We start from the raw sequence: 18,404 nt of genomic DNA, 5'->3' as shown, positions 1-18,404 counted from the left end.
CACACACACACACACACACACACATATATATTTTTTTGAGACAGAGTCTCGCTCTGTTGCCTAGGCTGGAGTGCAGTAGCGCGATCTTGGTTCACTGCAGGCTTCGCCTCCCGGGTTCACGCCATTCTCCTGCCTCAGCCTCCTGAGCAGCTGGGACTACAGGCAAACTGCCACCACGCCTGGCTAATTTTTTGTATTTTTAGTAGAGATGGGGTTTCACTGTGTTAGCTAGGATGGTCTCAATCTCCTGACGTCATGATCCACCTGCCTTGGCCTCCCAAAGTGTTGGGATTACAGGCGTGAGCCACCACGCCCGGCCCTGTATCTTTTATTAGAAGACTTTTATATTTTTTCTCCTTGGCTTAGGCTTATCAAAAGTATTCCCATTATGATTATAAGCTCTAAAGAGGGGCCTTTTTCGGTTTATATGAAGAGATAAATGGAATAAGGGAAGGGGGAAGTGGAAGAGTCAGGCAGGAAAGAAAAAGGTGAGAAGTACTTGAGGTAACCAACCAAGAGAAGAGAAAAAGGGGGAAGAAAGAAGTGAAGAAAGTTGTGTGTAAAGACAGTATCTGAGATGGGCTAAACTCTGAGTAGAAAACAAAGGAAGGAAAACTGTGTGTGCACTTACACACACACATAATTAAAATTTAAAGGAAAAAAGAAGGGAGGCTGCCGGGAAACACGTGGGTCAGGCAGGTCCTAAGCAAGCTACTGGGGGGAATTCTGGCCGAGCCTGATGGCTTTCTAAAGCAAAAGACAGCAAAGTGTAGACTCAGACAATAATGCAGACAGGACAGTCAAAAGACATTTGCAATATGTTTAAAAATACTTACTTTTGTAATAAAAGCAAACATTGTAGACTATTTGGAAATTACAGAATAGTATGCTTTTAGTTTCCTTTAACTGAACAGCTATGGATAACATCAATAGTTTGGCATTCAAATGTGAAATGCATGGGAAAACATTAGAGTTGTAATATATAAAAAAAGATTTTCCTGTGCAGCCCTTCGAAGAGGGTGTTAAAACATGAGTAATGGTCGTAAAACATTTTATTCACTAAGATGTACTATCACTTAGCTACCTTATCACAGACTGGGTCATTTAGGTTGCTTCTGACTTTTAGGTATTATAACACTAAAATTCACGTATTCTTTTGACAGTGCAGATTGCTAAATTTTTTTTAGATAATTTTAAATTTTTTAAATAAAAATATTTGAAGGATATAAAATATTTACCAAGCAATACATAGTGGTAGACTGGCTATATCATAATACCTTTGCCAATACTGTTTTATCTGCCAGTTTGACAAATCATATACTGTACTATCGTTTTAATCTGCATTCTTTTGGATTAGACATAAAACCATTTTGTATCCTCTGCTTATTTTTTTTTATTAAAAATTATACTATATTACCCTCTTCTATGAGATCATTCATCTTTATTTCACCCACACTGTAACTGCAAGTCTGTTTAGTGAAAGCTTTCACTTAATAGCTCAGTGCAAGTATCAAAGGCTAAAAACTGTGAACCCGGAGAAGTGTGAGCTATGGCAGTCTCTGCAGCAACTTCTTTGCATAAAACAAAATCTTCATGAACTGGGGATTACTTGGGGTTCTGAATGAGTATCTCTAAAGTCCTCATGCACACCTCAACAACTCTGAAGCTTTTGTGAAGACAATCTTTCTTGTAGAAACTTATTTCTTCCTTACACTCTATCTTCTAAATTGAGGTGCTGACTCACACCTCTCCTAAAAAACAATGGAACCATGCCATTAAAGTACACGTAGTATTTTATTTATGTTCCTCTTCTCTCCTAACCAGTAAAGATCTTCTACAACCTTCCTCGTGTCCAGCAGGATGCCAGGTACTCCGAGTTTTAATATACTCGTCATATCAAACATGCAGAATCCATTTAATTCTAGTATCTCATTTTCTAGAAGAGAAAACAATGGTTCAGCTGAGTATCTCTCTCATGGTCAAGGAGAACCAGGGCCAGAACTTCTGTCCTGATAACCAGTCCACTGACCAATCACACTCTCCTAACTCCTATACAGTAACACCCAGCAGCATTGCTAAGCACTCCAGGAACTAATGTTTCTGAATGAAAAACATAAAAGTCTGAATTTTCAAGTAAATCAGAAAAAGATTAAAATATGATTCATTTCAAAGCAGTCTCTCTGGAAAACTATGCAAATATTCAGCGATGTTATAGTTGATTAAAGGAGTTTTATAATTACTCTTTCAATGTGCCTAGAGGGCCAGTTTTATACCCCAATTGATATTACTCGTTTTTCCATTCACCTTATTCTTTGGGCTTAAATGACTGTTAGTCATTTCAAAAATTCATATCCAGCTTCAAAGCATCAATATTTGCCATCATTTATGATATTCAAACAGAAGTAAAATTCCAAAAAAAAGAGCTCAAAGTGTTTGAAACAATAATGGCATTGTAAGAGTAAGTTCATAATCTCCTAAGGTGTCTATTTATATTCCTTTTCTTTCCAAAAAGTAGCTATGCCACTATTTAGAATACCCATTCATTTGCAGATGCAAATTGTTTTAAAGGGACATCTCATGCAATCATGGAACTACTGAGAGCTTTCTAAAACTATATTTGGAGAGTGTCCCAAAGATGAGCATATCACATTATACTGAATATATATTTAAATATTCAGAGAGAAATGTCTTAAAAGAGCATATGCCAGAATGTAAATAATGATACCCTTTAAGGGATAAGATTATGAGACATTTTGATTTTTCTTTACTTTGGCTTACAGATTTTCTTACATTATTCTAATGGATATGGGTCATTTACACAATTAAAATATACATCCATACACAAACACACAAAATAGAACAAAGTACACAGACACTGCAAAATTCCAAGATCCAAGCATTAAAGATGTTTGGTCTAAATTTGCACAGTTGATTGTTTAAAAGCTGAAAATTTGGCTCAGGAAGAACAGTACACCTACCCAGATACAACAGGTGCAAGATTTAAAAAGAATGTTGAGATTGGGTTTATCTTACCTCCTCGCCCTTCTGTATAATTTTACACCTATCTATGCAACTCAAAAAGGAATCTTTGCCTTTTCTAAGTGAGCCACAACCTTTCCGAATGCTGAAAGCACATCTCAACAGTAATTACATTGTTGATGACCTGAAAATGGGTCACCCTCACAACTGACTGAAACTCTCTTATGCAACCTTCCTCTGGAGGAAACAAGAACAGCTTGTACAAATATTTCAGCTAAATCTACTTCCCTAAGAGAAGATGATACACATTTGTAGGCATTATCAAGTCTTGAAAGCACAGAGAAAGGCAAAAGAAAAAATTATGAAGAAGTTAAATTAGCTGAGTCATTTGTCCAAACCAAATTTCATATTGCATCATTAATTTAAGAAAGCATGCAGGCTTTTTGTGTCATTAGTTAATAAATAAGCAACATCTAAAGTTTAGACATTATTAACTAGAAAGTTATGATGAGATAATCATATTACCTAGAAAAATACATTAATATAAGGTCTGAGAAATAACTACATTTCTACAGGATGTGAAATTGCATTTCTGTAAGTTCACTGTTAGTTTCAACAAGCTCTATTGTTTTCTTCCTGACTAGGAATGTGGGGTTAACAAAACCAGACTTAGCATGCCAGTTTTTAGCCTTTAGGTAAGCAGGTATTTATGAAATGTATCTGAATGAACTTGCATGATTTGGACTTCTATAAAGGCTTTAAATTCATATCACTAAACAGCATAAGAGTTTTAAATCGCTGAATAGACAGAAACACCCTAAAGTTAGAAGATGAATAAACTGGGGACAGGGAACCACCAACACAACAGAAAAGCCCTCTCAAAAGGAGAGGGTGTACAGGCATATACGTTTCTACACCTATACAGGTGCTAAGTCAGATGTGCTCGGGGGTTGTCTCAAAGGCTCAACACCTCACAGCTCCAGTCCCACTTTACCATTCACAATGCTGAAACTTAGAGGCCCCTGTAGCAAGAAATAAATTTCTGATTCAATTGGTTAGGAGTAGGAGTGTAGTGAGGGGTGGTCTAGACTCCAGGAGATCGGGCATTACTTCTTAAGACAGCCCACAGCAGCTGGGCGCAGTGGCTCACGCCTGTAATCCCAGCACTTTGGGAGGCTGAGGTGGGCGAATCACGAGGTCAGGAGATCAAGACCATGCTGGCTAACACGGTGAAACCCCGTCTCTACTAAAAATACAAAAAATTAGCCGGGTGTGGTGGGGGGTACCTGTAGTCCCAGCTACTCGGGAGGCTGAAGCAGGAGAATGGTGTGAACCCGGGAGGCAGAGCTTGCAGTGAGCTGAGGTCGTGCCACTCACTCCAGCCCGGGCGACAGAGCAAGACTCTGTCTCAAAAAAAAAAAAAAAGAAAAAAAAGAAAAAAAAGACAGCTGACAGCCCAAAGCAGTAGCAAAATGTTTGAACTCTGGCAATTCTGAACATGAGGCTTAGTCTGTCAGAGAATGCTCAATATATTACAATTTTATTGTTCTTACTTAAAATTGGTCAATATTTTAAAATACTTTAAAGACATGTATAAAGTGAAGCAAAAAAAGAAAAGTTGGTTTAAATTAACGAAATTACTACCATTCTGCAGTCTCCAAATATTTAAAGGTGTCAACCTTCAATCGGATAGATCTGTCACTGAGTGCCTTAATGGGGGTGACAGGTAAATAACATCATCCATTAAGGTAAAGGGAGATGAAGGTGAGGAGAAAGTACCTCTTTGTACAACTCCACTGAGGTTTCTACTCTTTCTTCTGCTGTTTAGGGGGCTGAAAAGACTGGAGGTGGGAAGACTGCAAAGGGTCATTTAATTGTAAGGTACCCAGAGTTGGAGTGAACAAAAAAGCAAAGTAGGATCTAGGGAGGATTTCTGAAAATGATAGGATTAAAATACGTACTATATAACATTCATTCTTGCAATCTGGCATTCAAAATTAGACTTAAGATACGTTTATTGTTTTCCTGCTAACAGCTTAAAGGACAGTGGGGCCTGAAAGTTGGTTTAATCTGACATTGAAAGACAAAAATCTAAAGTAATGGTCATTATAATTATGCAAAGGGTATATTTAAATGTCTTCTAACACACTATAGAAGTTCCCCCCAAAAGTCACTGATTAATTAACCAAAGCCAAAAAAGGAAAAATTCAATTAGGTAGCCATTTCTGGAATTATCTCCCCTGAAATGCAGGATTTTTTTCCCCTTAGATTTCAAAACTCTCTAAGGAGAAAAACCAAGTAGTCACATACCTATAGATGGAGATTTGAAAGGGTATTTATCAGGTAGGTCCACTCTAACTTTCCATACTCCGCCTTCATATGGTGCTGAAATAAAAGTAAAAATGTTCATCAGAACTGCGTCTCCAAATTAGAAAATAAATCTGAGTGTAAATTAAACATTATCCCCTAATCTGAAAACCTTCCAAATTAATTCCTTCAAGAGTCAGGAATCTATTACAATCAGTAGGTGCATCATGTTCAGATTAAGACACTTTTCTTGGGAAGATCCAGAGTTAAAAAATAAACAGATTCATTCTCTCCTGCAATTTACTTGATTCTTCAAAAGTACCAAACACTATTCAATTATTTGGTAAGTAATAGCCATGTTACTTTCCCTCATATCTCAATAAACCCCATATTCATGCCCCCTCCAAGGACAAAAAGAAAACAACAAAAAACATTTCCTGGAAACCATCTATGTGGCCATCCATAACAAAATCCAGAATTTACAACTCATGTCTAGTACTGTCATATAAAGAGAAAACTACAGTCGGCCTTCTATATCTGCAGGTTCCACACTCCTGGATTCAACCAATCACAGATAAAAAATATTCAAGAAAAAAATCCAAACAATAATAAAAAACAATACAATTAAAAATAACACAAAAAAATACAAAAAAGGTCAAGTGTGGTGGCTCACCTGAGGTTAGGAGTTCGAGACCAGCCTGGCCAACATGGTGAAACCCTGTCTGTACTAAAATACAAAAATGAGCTGGGCACCTGTAGTACCAGCTACTCGGGAGGCTGAGACAGGAGAATTGCTTGAACCCAGGAAGTGGAGGTTGCAGTGAGCCACGATCGTGCCACTGCACTCCAGTCTGGGTGACAGAGTGTGACTCCTTCACTTAAAAAATAAATAAAATATAGTATAACAACTATTTACATAACATTTGTATTGTGTTAGGTATTACAAGTAATCTAGAGATGATTTAAAGAACATGGGAGGATATGTGCAGGTTACATGCAAATTCTATGTCATCTTATATAGGGACTTGAGCATCTGTGAATTTTGGCATGAGGTGGTCCTGGAACCAATCCCCTGCAGATATCAAGGGACGACTGTATATCAAGTAATTGTGATAAGAGAAATATTTCCTCACTGGTTCCAGAGTCCAACTAAACTTGCTTTTCAGAAACTATGCATGCTACCATCTGTCTCTGATATTCATTAAGAAATACAGTAAAAGACTGTAATAGAAGAACACATACCAACACATGTACTTACTTCCTTGTGGTCCATAAAACTTCACTACAAATTCATTGAGTCCTCCCAGGATCGTAACCTCATGTTTACTCTCAATGCTAAGGTGGATGGTAAAGGAAATTACACAGGCTTTACAGTACCTGGCAGAATTACCAATAACACCCCCGGGATATGCCACTTAAAGTGTTACCAAAATTTGGCAGGACATTGATAAAATATACATAATTCTGGTAGTTTAGGAGGCTATATACTCTTGTGAGAAGAATACACATGAGCTTTGGATTCAGAGACTGCTGTTCAAATCCCAGGACTGCCATTTACTGAGTTTTTGAGCCTAGCCAAAATAATGCCAATTTATTCCCTGAGTCTTCGTTTTCTCTTTGCAAATTGGGAAAACAGCATTTCATAAGATTCCTGTGAGGATTAGACAGGTTAAACATGTAAAATGTGTAAGACTGCATTTTGCCTACATACATAAAAAACTGGCCAGACGCAGCAGCTCATGCCTATAATCCCAACACTTTAAGAGGCAGAGGTGGGTGGATCACCTGAGATCAGGAGTTCGAGACCAGCCTGGCTAATATGGCAAAACCCCATCTCTACTAAAAAATACAAAAATTACCCAGGGGTGGTGGTGCATGCCTGTAGTCCCAGCTACTCGGGATGCTACGGCAAGAGGACTGCTTGAACTTGGGAGGCAGAGGTTGCAGTGAGCCAAGATCGCACCACTGCACTCCAGCCTGGGTGATAGGGTGAGACTCAGTCTCAAAAAAAAAAAATAAAAAATATACAAGAAAAACACGTGCTTAATTTTAGCTCTTCTCTCCCTTTCTACCCTCTCCTCCTCAATCTATCCCTAATGAGCCTGTCATATAAACCCAGTATTCCCTTTAGTCAAATTCAAATGTTCACCAAAATACAAATTCCCCTACACTGGAAATGCTATGCTCCTAAAATGAGGGATTTACTAAAGAGAGGTCCTACAATTGTCTCCTTGGCTTATGGAATAATCAACACAGTTAATGATACAACCTTGCCACAAGCAGTACTGCCAAATGCAAAAGACCAACAAAACAAAAAAAATGTTTTTCAGATCTCATTCAGAGCATTTGTTTTCACCGCCCCCCAAACTCCACCTTCTTCAGACTCGCCTCAAGGTTTGGTATGCTCCAGGACTCTAATCACAGAGGGGTAACATGGCTGTGCTCCCTTCCTCTAAAACTTACCTACCCCTGAGATCCTTGCCCCTTTAAGGTGCTAAGATTCAATTCTAGAAACCAAATTAATCCATATTAGAAGAGAGGACTACTGGTTTAAAATCTGTTCTATATATCTGCTTTGTGGTAAAATCCAAAAATGATTCTCTCAGTAGGAATTTTAGGTGACAGAGGCTTTGGGAAGTTCTCAAATCCCACTGTAACATTAAAAAGGAAAACATGATAGACTGGTCTCATATTTCTCCATTAGCAGTGCAAATTATATACTGTTACACAAAATAGAAACATTTAAAAAGTTTTAATAATCTCATAGAGAATAAATATTTTTAAAGATCTGAAATTAAATATTTGGCACTCCAAGACTGTGTCCAACGGGACACAGAACTGACTGCAAGACACCAGGTGTAATTCTGGTAAAGTCCTTGCTCAAGAGCCCTGAATAGTATCCACAAGAGGTATTTAAATATAGTTCAGTCTAGGCTAATTTGATCTAATTCTTTTCTAAATGATAACTAACTACCTTTGAAACATGCACACTGAAAGGATTCAATACTGTCCACATAGGAAAATTGGCTTTATTTCTTGCTTGGTCAAATGACACATGCATGCCTACTCTGACCAGTCACCCTCTGACATCCTGCAAAATACTCCAAAGTTAAAGTTAATGTAATAAGTAAAAGTATAACATGTTTAAAATTTTTAAAGTTTTTTAAAAAAGCACCCTTGTGTCAGGTTAAAAAAAAAAAAAAAAAAAAAAGCAAATCCAGTTAAAATAAAATTAAATCTCAATAATACAGCCCTTAAAGAAAACAGACATGGAGCCGGGCGCGGTGGCTCAAGCCTGTAATCCCAGCACTTTGGGAGGCCGAGACGGGCGGATCACGAGGTCAAGAGATCGAGACCATCCTGGCTAACATGGTGAAACCCCGTCTCTACTAAAAAATACAAAAAAAAACTAGCCGGGCGAGGTGGCGGGCGCCTGTAGTCCCAGCTACTCGGGAGGCTGAGGCAGGAGAATGGCGTGAACCCGGGAGGCGGAGCTTGCAGTGAGCTGAGATCCGGCCACTGCACTCCAGCCCGGGCGACAGAGCGAGACTCCGTCTCAAAAAAAAAAAAAAAAAAAAAAAGAAAACAGACATGGAAAACACTTCTATACTGTAAAACACAAAAGACAAACTAGGAAGACAAAAACGTGGATTTTTAAAATAAGTTACTACAAAGCAGTAAGAAAAAAATACAAATACCCCAAGAAAGAAAAGGCCAGAACATCCAAGTCAAGAAAACTGAAACGGGTAAAACTGAAGTATAAAAAAGTCCAACTCATTAAAGAAGTTTAAAAAGATACTTTTTCATTATAAACAATGAAAACAACAGAAGAGCTGGATAAAATCCAGTGTTCAGTGGACTATGAATTAGTACTTCTGAGGACAAATCCAGCACTATATTCCAAAACTTAAAATGAATTTACTCTTCTATTCAAATTTCACTTATATGAAGTTATTTTTTAAAAATAGTCAGACACTGCTGGTGGGAGTGTGACATGGTTTCACCCACTTTGAAAAACTGTTGGCAGTACCTAAACCTGCACATATGCATACCCTATGCGTGTCAGTGCTACTCCCGGAGATACGCCCAATACATATGGATAGTTATATTCACCGAAACCCATGTTTAAGAATGTTCACAGGACTATTTGTAACATCCAAAAATGGGAGACAATCCAAATGTTCATCAATGGCAAAAAGAATAAGCTGTAGTATAGTCACCCAAAAGAAAATTACAAAGCATTAAAAAAGAAAAATAGACTGGGCACAGTGGCTCACACCTGTACTCCCAGCAGTTTGCGGGGCCAAGGCAGGTGGATCACTTGAGAGCAGGAGTTTGAGCCCAGCCTGGCCAACATTGGTGAAACTCTGTCTCTACTAAAAATATAAAAATTAGCTGGGCGTGGTGACGGGTGCCCGTAGTCCCAGCTATTCAGGAGGCTGAAACAGGAGAATCACTTGAATCCGGAAGGCAGAAGTTGCAATGAGCTGAGATTGCACCACTGTACTCCAGCCTGGGCAACAGAGTGAGACTCCATCTCAAACAAAATGTAACTTAAAAAAAAAAAAAAAAAAGAAAAAAGAATGATACACATAAATGTATGGGTTTTACAGATTTCATCAATGAATTACAGAAAGAATTTCTCTACAAAAATTAGCCAGGTGTGGTGGTGTGCACCTATAATCCCAGCAACTCAGGAGGCTGAAGCAGGAGAATCGCTAGAACCCAGGAGGCAGAGGTTGCAGTGAGCCGAAATTGCACCACTGCAGTCCAGCCTGGGTGACAGAGTGTGACTCTGTCTCAAAAAAATAAAGAAAGAAAAGAATAAAAATTTCTGTACTTTTTGTATATATGTTATTCTTTAATAAAAAGTTTACAGAAGGTCGGGCGTGGTGGCTCACGCTTGTAATCCTAGCACTTTGGGAGGCCGAGGCGGGTGGATCACCTGAGGTCAGGAGTTGAAGACCAGCCTGGCCAACATGGTGAAACCCCATCTCTACTAAAAATACAAAAATTAGCCAGGTATGGTAGCGGGTGCCTGAGACAGGAGAATCACTTGAACCCAGGAGGTGGAGGCTGCAGTGAGCCGAGATCGCACCACTGTACTCCAGCCTGGGCAACAAAGAGTGAAACTCCATCTCAAAAAAAAAAAAAAAAAAAAAGTTTACATAAATACATGTTTCTGATAAATCTGCATATATGTTTACTGGAATATTTGAAGTTTAAAAATGGAAACAGTCTAAACATTTATCAATAAGAAACTGGTTCAATGAATTACTGTTACTTTTTTTTTTTTTTTTGAGATAAGAGTCTCACTCTCATTCAGGCTGGAGTGCAGTAACATGATCATGGCTCACTGCAGTCTCTACCTCCCAGTGATCCTCCCACCTCTACTTCCCCCTAGCTGGGACTACAGTGGGCACCATCACACCAAGCTAATTTTTTTTAGTTTTTGTAGAGACAGGGTCTCTCTCTTTGCCCACGCTGGTCTTGAACTCCTGGGCTCAAGTGATCCTCCCACCTTGGCTTCCCAGAGTGTTGGGATTATAGGCGTGAGCCACCATGCCTAGCCAGGTGAAATGACTTATAAGCCATTTACACAATAGGTGGCTGGCTGCACTGGCTCATACCTATAATCCCAGCACTTTGGAAGGCCTAAGGCAGGAGGATTGTTTGAGCCTAGGAGTTTGAGGTTGCAATAAATTATGATTGTACCACTCCACTCCAGCCTGAGAGACAGAGTGAGAACTTCTCTTTAAAAAAAAAAAAAAAAAAAAAAAAAAAAAAAAAGCGAAGTCAACTGAATTTAGTTGTACAAAGATATTCCAGACCTTAAAACTGACAAGGATAATGAAAGAACGGAGTAGTGCAGAAGATTAAACGACTTTAACAAAAGAAGTCTTAAACTAATTTTATAACATAAAAATCCACAGATGCAGCATTCTCCATCGATAAGAACTAATTTGCTATGAATGACACTGATCTATAGCAATTACTTTTAATCATTTAAAATTACGAGTTGTCCTCGTGCATGTCACTTCTGGGAAAACTGAAGACACCTTTTCTATCCTTTACCTGGATGTGATAAAACGAGGTTCCTTCCATTTTGCGGTTTGTTTGGAATTTAGTGCAAACTTATATCTATTTTATAAAGAAGATTCTCCAAGCCTTCTCTTTCCCATGATTCCCAGTACAGCCCACATGCCAGATACAATGGGATTGTTTTTATATATCACATCATAAAGAGTTCTCATAGTCTACCTCATATGAAAACCCAAAAGCAAACTGAACTAAACCTTTAAAACTTTTACCAAACTGGTAAAATGAGAAGCTATGCTAACTTTATGCTGCCTTGGAATGGTACAGACACTAAATGAGATAGAAAAAAGAATTTAGGTTTAGTCTAAAGAAAAACACTGCATTAAAAATAAGCCATTCCATCACCACTGAATGAATGACTTGCCACAAAAAATATAATAATTACTTCTCTGCTGTTACCATGTGTATTTATGGGAGAGACCACGAGTTTCTTTCTCCTCTCTGCTGCAAAGTCAAGGGCAAAGAAGGCAGTAAGAAGGCAGGATAAAATGACAAAAATAATGATCTATTTCTGGACGTGCTGGTCAGGCTGGGAGACTGGTGGGACTCACTAGAAGATTCCTCATTACTTTCTTGTTTCACAGCTTTAAAATATAAAATATCCTTCATACACTGTTCTGGTAAAAACTCATTAAATAAACCCATAAATCACATTTTATACTCACCTTTTTTGATCTTATTCACAAATACTGCTTTATATCCACTTAGCATTTAACTACTAAGGGGTATCACCATTTTGTGTAGAATAATGATTAACATTCCCAAGAACCCAAGTCCATTTCACTTTTTGAAGTGCCACCACTCACATTATTTTCCCTGAATGCCATTATGATTACACAATCTAATATTTAAAGGCAAATGCCAAACTGTCAAGAGATAAATGACATTCTTGGCAAAATATGTCTATCAGAGTTTTACAAGTGATTTTTATACAGTTCTGAAATTTTCCAGAAAGGAAGCCAAAGGCGAAGTCTGGGCCTTAGGATTGACAATAGCAGGTCAAGGCCCAAGGATTCAGGGACCATTCAGAGACCTAAACTTACTGATAACGTGTTCATAAAATAAAAGGGTGCCCTCCCTGAGCTGTGTGGAAGGGAACGAGGCCCTGGTATAAAGAACGTGCTTCTGTGCAGAGGGCAGAAGCAAGCCATGTGGATTTCTGTGTTCAGACCCACCTGTTTTCCACTCTCCTGGAGAAGAATCACACTAGGAAAGCTGAAGAAACTTGGCAACTTTCACTACCTGGTTTGGTTTTTTTTCTTTTTTTTGGTAAAAAAAAAAAAAAAAAAAAAAAAGATATGTCTGTTAATCCATTAATATGTAAGTATCACAAAAATAGTGCTTTGGGGGGATATGTTTATAAGGAATCCTTCTCTTTTAGAGACATAAATGGAAATATTTACTAAGAAAAATGTATCTAGGATTTGCTAGTGTGAGTAGGAGAGGTATAGAAAAACAGTAGTGGGCCGGCAATGTTAACGATTGAATCCCACGTTAATGATCGAGTCCCAGTGGCACATGGTAATCTGTTACACTGTTCTCGCTATTTTTAAGTTTTCCATAATACAGTAAAAGTTCTTTAAAAACCTAATAACATAGTTATCATCAAAAGTTTAGCCTTGTGGAGACATAAAGCTTAGCTACTAGAGCTAAGAACAAGAACTAGAATTAGAATTTACCTACTAGAGCTCTCTTGAATTTTTTTTTTTTTTTTTTTTGAGACGGAGTCTTGATCTGTCACCCAGGCTGGAGTGTAGTGGCGCAATCTCAGCTCACCATAATCTCTGCCTTGTAGGTTCAAGCGATTCTCCTGCTTCAGTCTCCCGAGTAGCTGGGATTACAGATGTGCACCACCACGCCCGGCTAATTTTTGTATTTTTAGTAGAGACCAACATGGTGAAACCCTGTCAGGCTGGTCTTGAACTCCTGACCTCGTGATCCACCTGCCTCGGCCTCCCAAAGTGTTGGGATTACAGGCGTGAGCCACCACGCCCAGTCAAAGGTGATACTATTAATGAGGCCTGTGCCCGGCCTCTCTTGAACATTTATGAAACAATCTAAGTTTTCCTGAAATATAACAGTTTGAAGAAGACAAAAAATAGCAAGTGATCCAGTATTTAAGAAAGCAAAGACTGGCTGGGCATGGTGGCTCACACCTGTAATCCCAGCACTCTGGGAGGCCGAAGCAGGTGGATCACCTGAGGTCGGGAGTTTGAGACCAGCCTGACTAGCACGAAGAAACCCCGTCTCTACTAAAAATACAAAATTAGCCAGGCATTGTGACACATGCCTGTAATCCCAGCTACTCGGGAGGCGGAGGTTACGGTGAGTCGAGACCACGCCATTGCATTCCAGCCTGGGCAACAAGAGTGAAACTCCGTCTCAAAAAACAAACAAAACCAAAAACCAAAAAAAACAAAGACTTTACATTGAAAAAGAAGCATACTCTGCCAAGACAGTAAATCAACAGCTAACATTCTGAAGGAAGTAAGTTCAAGTGGCTTCGTAAGGATGTCTATGAAAAATTCAATCACATGGAAGAAAGACAAGCATGTGTCTGTATATCCATGACAACCAGCCTCTGGGCAACATCCTAACCAAAGATATGCTCTTAAACTACAAGGAAAAATGGTCATGTCCAATAGAAAGGCTCCTGATTGAAATAAGAAGTTGAAAAAATTTTAAGGGTTTTTAATGTTCTTCAAATGAAGAGGGGGAAGCCTTTTATTTAAAAGAGAAATTGAATGGCAGAAATAAAAGCTATTCAGAAAATGAGCATATCTTGGGAAAGGTTTGCTAAGTAAAGAGAAAAAAAAAGTAGCATAGAGAAAAGACAATGGGAAGTGGCTTCTATCCATGATGAAATCCATATGTATAAAGAATTAGGGACCATTGCAGTGGCTCACGCCTGCCATCCTCGCACTTTAGGAGGGATTGTTTGTGGGAGGATTGTTTGAGCCCAGGAGTTAGAGACCAGCCGGGGCAACATAGCAAGATCCTGTCTTTTTTTTTTTTTTAAGACGGAGTCTGGCTCTGTCGCCCAGGCTCGAGTGCAGTGGCCAGATCTTGGCTAATTGCAACCTCTGCCTCCCAGGTTCAAGCCATTCTCCTGCCTCAGCCTCCCGAGTAGCTGGGATTCCAGGATTGCACCACCATGCTTGGCTAATTTTTGTATTTTTAGTAGAGATGGAGTTTCACCAAATTGGCCAGGCTGGTCTTGAACTCCTGACCTCAAGTGATCCGCTCACATCAGCCTCCCAAAGTGCTAGGATTATAGACTTGAGCCACCATGCCCAGCCACAAAAACTACTCTTACACAGAGACTGCCTTCCGGAAGTTTGAAGTCTAGCAAGCGAACATGAGATCTGTTCATTAACAAGTACAGAAAGAGTTTGCATAAAGTACTACTATAGCTTAGAGTAGGAGAGATTTCTTCTAGCCCGGAGGGAGGGATAGGGATGGTCTGCTTTGGAAGGCAAGGATTTACAAAATGTCCTAAACAGAGTGTGATTTGGACACGTCGAGGTGGGAGAAGGAATTTAATGCAAAGATTTAGTACAGCACTGATTCAGGAAAATGAGAACAATACATTTTTATTTTGATGACCGGACCCCAGGGAATACTAGAAAGTAGGCCAAGACCAGATTACGGAGGGCTCTGAAGTGTGGATTTTATCTGGCAAACAGGGTAATAGTATTCCATGCACAGTGCATCTACCTATGCTTTACAAAGATAACCCAACTGTGGTGTGTAGGAGTGGCTGAAGGTGGGAATAAACAAAGTTAAAGCAAAAGAGTAGAAAAGAAATATTCAAAGCCTCAACTAAGGTAACAGCCACAGGAATTATGGGACATTAAACAGAGCCCTCACAGGCCTTCACAGCTGAATAGACCTGGCAGAGCCAGTAGAAAGCTCTAATGTTGCTACAGTGTCTAATTTTCATGAGAAATCAAAAACTTGGATCTCCAAATCAATCTTCTAATTTCTAAATCAAGCTCTAAATGTCTAAGTGTAAACAAAGCATATGTGCTCCAATGTCTCCCTCTCAGTGAGGCCTTCTGGGATATCCTATTTACAACCACATACTCCTAACATTCCCACCATGCAATATACTATATATTTTACTTATATCTCCTACTGCAGTGCAAGCTCCATAAGAGCAGGAATTGCTTATTTTGTTCACAGAAGAGTACCCAGCAAATAGTAGACTATAAATGAACATGAGACCAGGTGTAGTGGCTCACACCTATAATCCCAGCACTTTGGGAAGCAAGGGAAGAAAGATCGCTTGAGGCCAGGAGTCTGAGACCAGCCTGGGCAACATAACAAAACCCAGTCTCTACAAAAATAAAATTTTTAAACATTAGCCAGGCACGGTGGTACGTGCTTATAGCCCTAGCTAGTCGGGAGGCTGACAGGGGAGGACCACATGAGCCCAGGAGTCAAGTTAGAGACCAGCATGGGCAACATAGTGAGACCCCCATCTCTACAAAAAATACCAAAAAATTAGCTGGGCAGGGTGGTACAAGCCTGTAGTCCCAGCTACTCTGGAGGCTGAGGCAGGAGGACTGCTGGAGCCCAAGAGTTTGAGGCTGTAGCGGGCTATGATGACATTACTGAACTCCAGCCTGGGTGACAAAGATAGACTCTGTCGCTTAAAAATAAATAAATTTAAATAAAGTTAAAAATAAGATGAACACATGAATGAAGTTGTCAGTCTGAGACCTTAATACAATTTTAGCCTCTCAGACAGATGAAGTGATTTTTTATATACATACACATATATATATTTTTTAAAGACGGAGTTTCGCTCTTGTCGCCTAGGCTAGAGTGCAATGGTGTGGTCTCGGCTCACTGCAACCTCCGTCTCCCAGGTTCAAGCGATTCTCCTGCCTCAGCCTCCCAAGTAGCGGGGATTACAGGTGCCTGCCACCACGCACGGCTAATTTTTGTATTTTTAGATTTTTGTATTTCATCATGTTGGCCAGGCTGGTCTTGAACTCCTGACCTCAGGTGATCCACCCGCCTTGACCTCCCAAAATACTGCAATTACACAACCTCCGCCTCCCGGGTTCAAGTGATTCTCTTACCTCAGCCTCCCGAGTAGCTGGGATTACAGGCACGCACCACCATGCCCAGCTAATTTTTTGTATTTTTAGTAGAGATGGGGTTTCACCATGTTGGATAGGCTGGTCTCGAACTCCTGAGCTCAGGTGATCCACTGGCCTCAGCCTCCCGAAGTGCTGGGATTACAGGCCTGAGCCACCGCGCCTGGCCCATCCCCATCATTTTTTTAACTTCGTTTCTCAAAGCACATCCTACTTCTATGGAAAGATTGACACTCACTGTCAAATAACTATCAGCTAGTCAAGCATTCAGTTTAAAATCTGCAAACTTGGATTGAACTGCAGAGAATAAAGTCCTACAAGGTTCTCAAGACATGAGACACTTCAGAGACGTTAACAGGTCCACAATGAAATTCCAAATCTAGAAAAATTGTTTTGAAGACTTTTTGGAAAACTTTTAGAAGGTAGGACCTTAAAAGACATCTGGTACTTAATCAAAATCCACTTTTTCTGCTCTCAGGAAATTATAAAATAATTAGACAACAAAAATCTTTCCTGGTTAACTGTGGGCCTGGAGGCAAACAATGAGCTGTGCGTCTGACATGCTGTGCAGAAGTCCCAAGTGGCATTTAGTTATGGCTATCACACAGTCTCTAGCACCTGTCACATGGGGGCTATGACATGAAGGGAAGCACAGGTGGAAGACCTAGACCTGCAAATTCCAAGGGTGGAGGGGAAACAAAACCATTGTGCTCATGAGAAAAACATACAGGAAGAACCTTGTCATTCCAAAGGCAGAACCTACCTAATCACAGGAGGCTGGCAAGACAAGGAAAACAAATCACAACCTTAAAAATGACAAGAGCAACTCACCTTGAAAACTTCCAAGTCATAGGCAACATATAATTTCCCCATAAATGATACAAAGACATACAAATAATCAGGCGGCCCTCTGCAAAATCCTAATGAAAACATCTATTTATTTATTCCCCCCAACTCCCCCTCCCCAAAATATCTATTTAAAAACATCCTACTAGGCCAGGCACAGTGGCTCATGCCTGTAATCCCAGCACTTTGGGAGGCCGAGGCAGGTGGCTAACACGGTGAAACCCCATCTCTACTAAAAATACAAAAAAAGTAGCCGGGCGCCTGTGGTCCCAGCTACTTGGGAGGCTGAGGCAGGAGAATGGCGAGAACCCGGGAGGTGGAGCTTGCAGTGAGGCGAGATCGCGCCACTGCACTCCAGCCTGGGCGACAAAGCGAGACTCTGTCTCAAAAACAACAACAAAAAAATCCTACTTCCCCTTTTGGGCTGTACGTGTCTTTGCTACACCACCCAGAGTGCTCAACACAAAGCAACTTCTCAATAAAAAGCTAAATTTAATATGACTTTATGGAGTATCTATGTAGTGCCTTTGGTATTCAAGTTTCCAGTGTTCCTTGAAAAATTTTGGCCGGGTGTTGTGGCTCACGCCTGTAATTCCAGCACTCTGGGAGTCGAGGCAGGTGGATCACCTGAGGTTAGGAGTTCAAGACCAGCCTCCAACGTGGCAAAACCCTCTCTCTACTAAAAAATACAAAAAATGGCCAGGCGCGGTGGCTCAAGCCTGTAATCCCAGCACTTTGGGAGGCGGTGGATCTGAAGGTCAGGAATCGAGACCACCCTGAAAGCTAACATGGTGAAACCCGTCTCTACTAAAATACAAAACTAGCGAGTGGTGGCTGGTATGCATGGTCCTTTTCGGGCTGAGGCAGGAAGAATAAACCTGGGAGGCGGGCTTACGGTGAGCGAGATCGGCATACTGCACTCCAGCCTGGGTGACACAATAGCGAGACTCCGTCTCAAAAATAGCCCGGTGCTGATGGCTCAAGCCTGTAATCCCAGCACTTTGGGAGGCGAGGCAGGCGGATCCGAGGTCAGGAGTCGAGACCATCCCTGGCTAACGGTGAAAC

At 40.2% G+C, this 18,404-nt stretch overlaps 1 protein-coding gene across 3 annotated transcripts in view; it reads right to left on the bottom strand.

Annotated features, from left to right (window-relative positions):
* The window catches only part of UBE2H (ubiquitin conjugating enzyme E2 H), a 118,034-nt gene that overhangs the window by 44,586 nt on the left and 55,044 nt on the right, over nt 1-18,404 (bottom strand). For 2 of the 3 annotated variants that reach the window (XM_003896588.4, XM_009203856.3), the window contains exons 2-3: nt 6,545-6,621; nt 5,290-5,364 (exon numbers count right to left, since the gene is read on the bottom strand). In XM_003896588.4, the coding sequence (XP_003896637.1) occupies nt 5,290-5,364; nt 6,545-6,621 (152 nt within the window). The remainder of the gene's footprint in view (nt 1-5,289; nt 5,365-6,544; nt 6,622-18,404) is intronic. The other variant, XM_009203857.2, reaches the window with a different exon arrangement.

This window comes from Papio anubis, chromosome 4, assembly GCF_008728515.1.
Source record: "Papio anubis isolate 15944 chromosome 4, Panubis1.0, whole genome shotgun sequence".
Lineage (NCBI taxonomy): Eukaryota > Metazoa > Chordata > Mammalia > Primates > Cercopithecidae > Papio > Papio anubis.
This window is presented reverse-complemented; position numbering and strand designations above follow the sequence as displayed.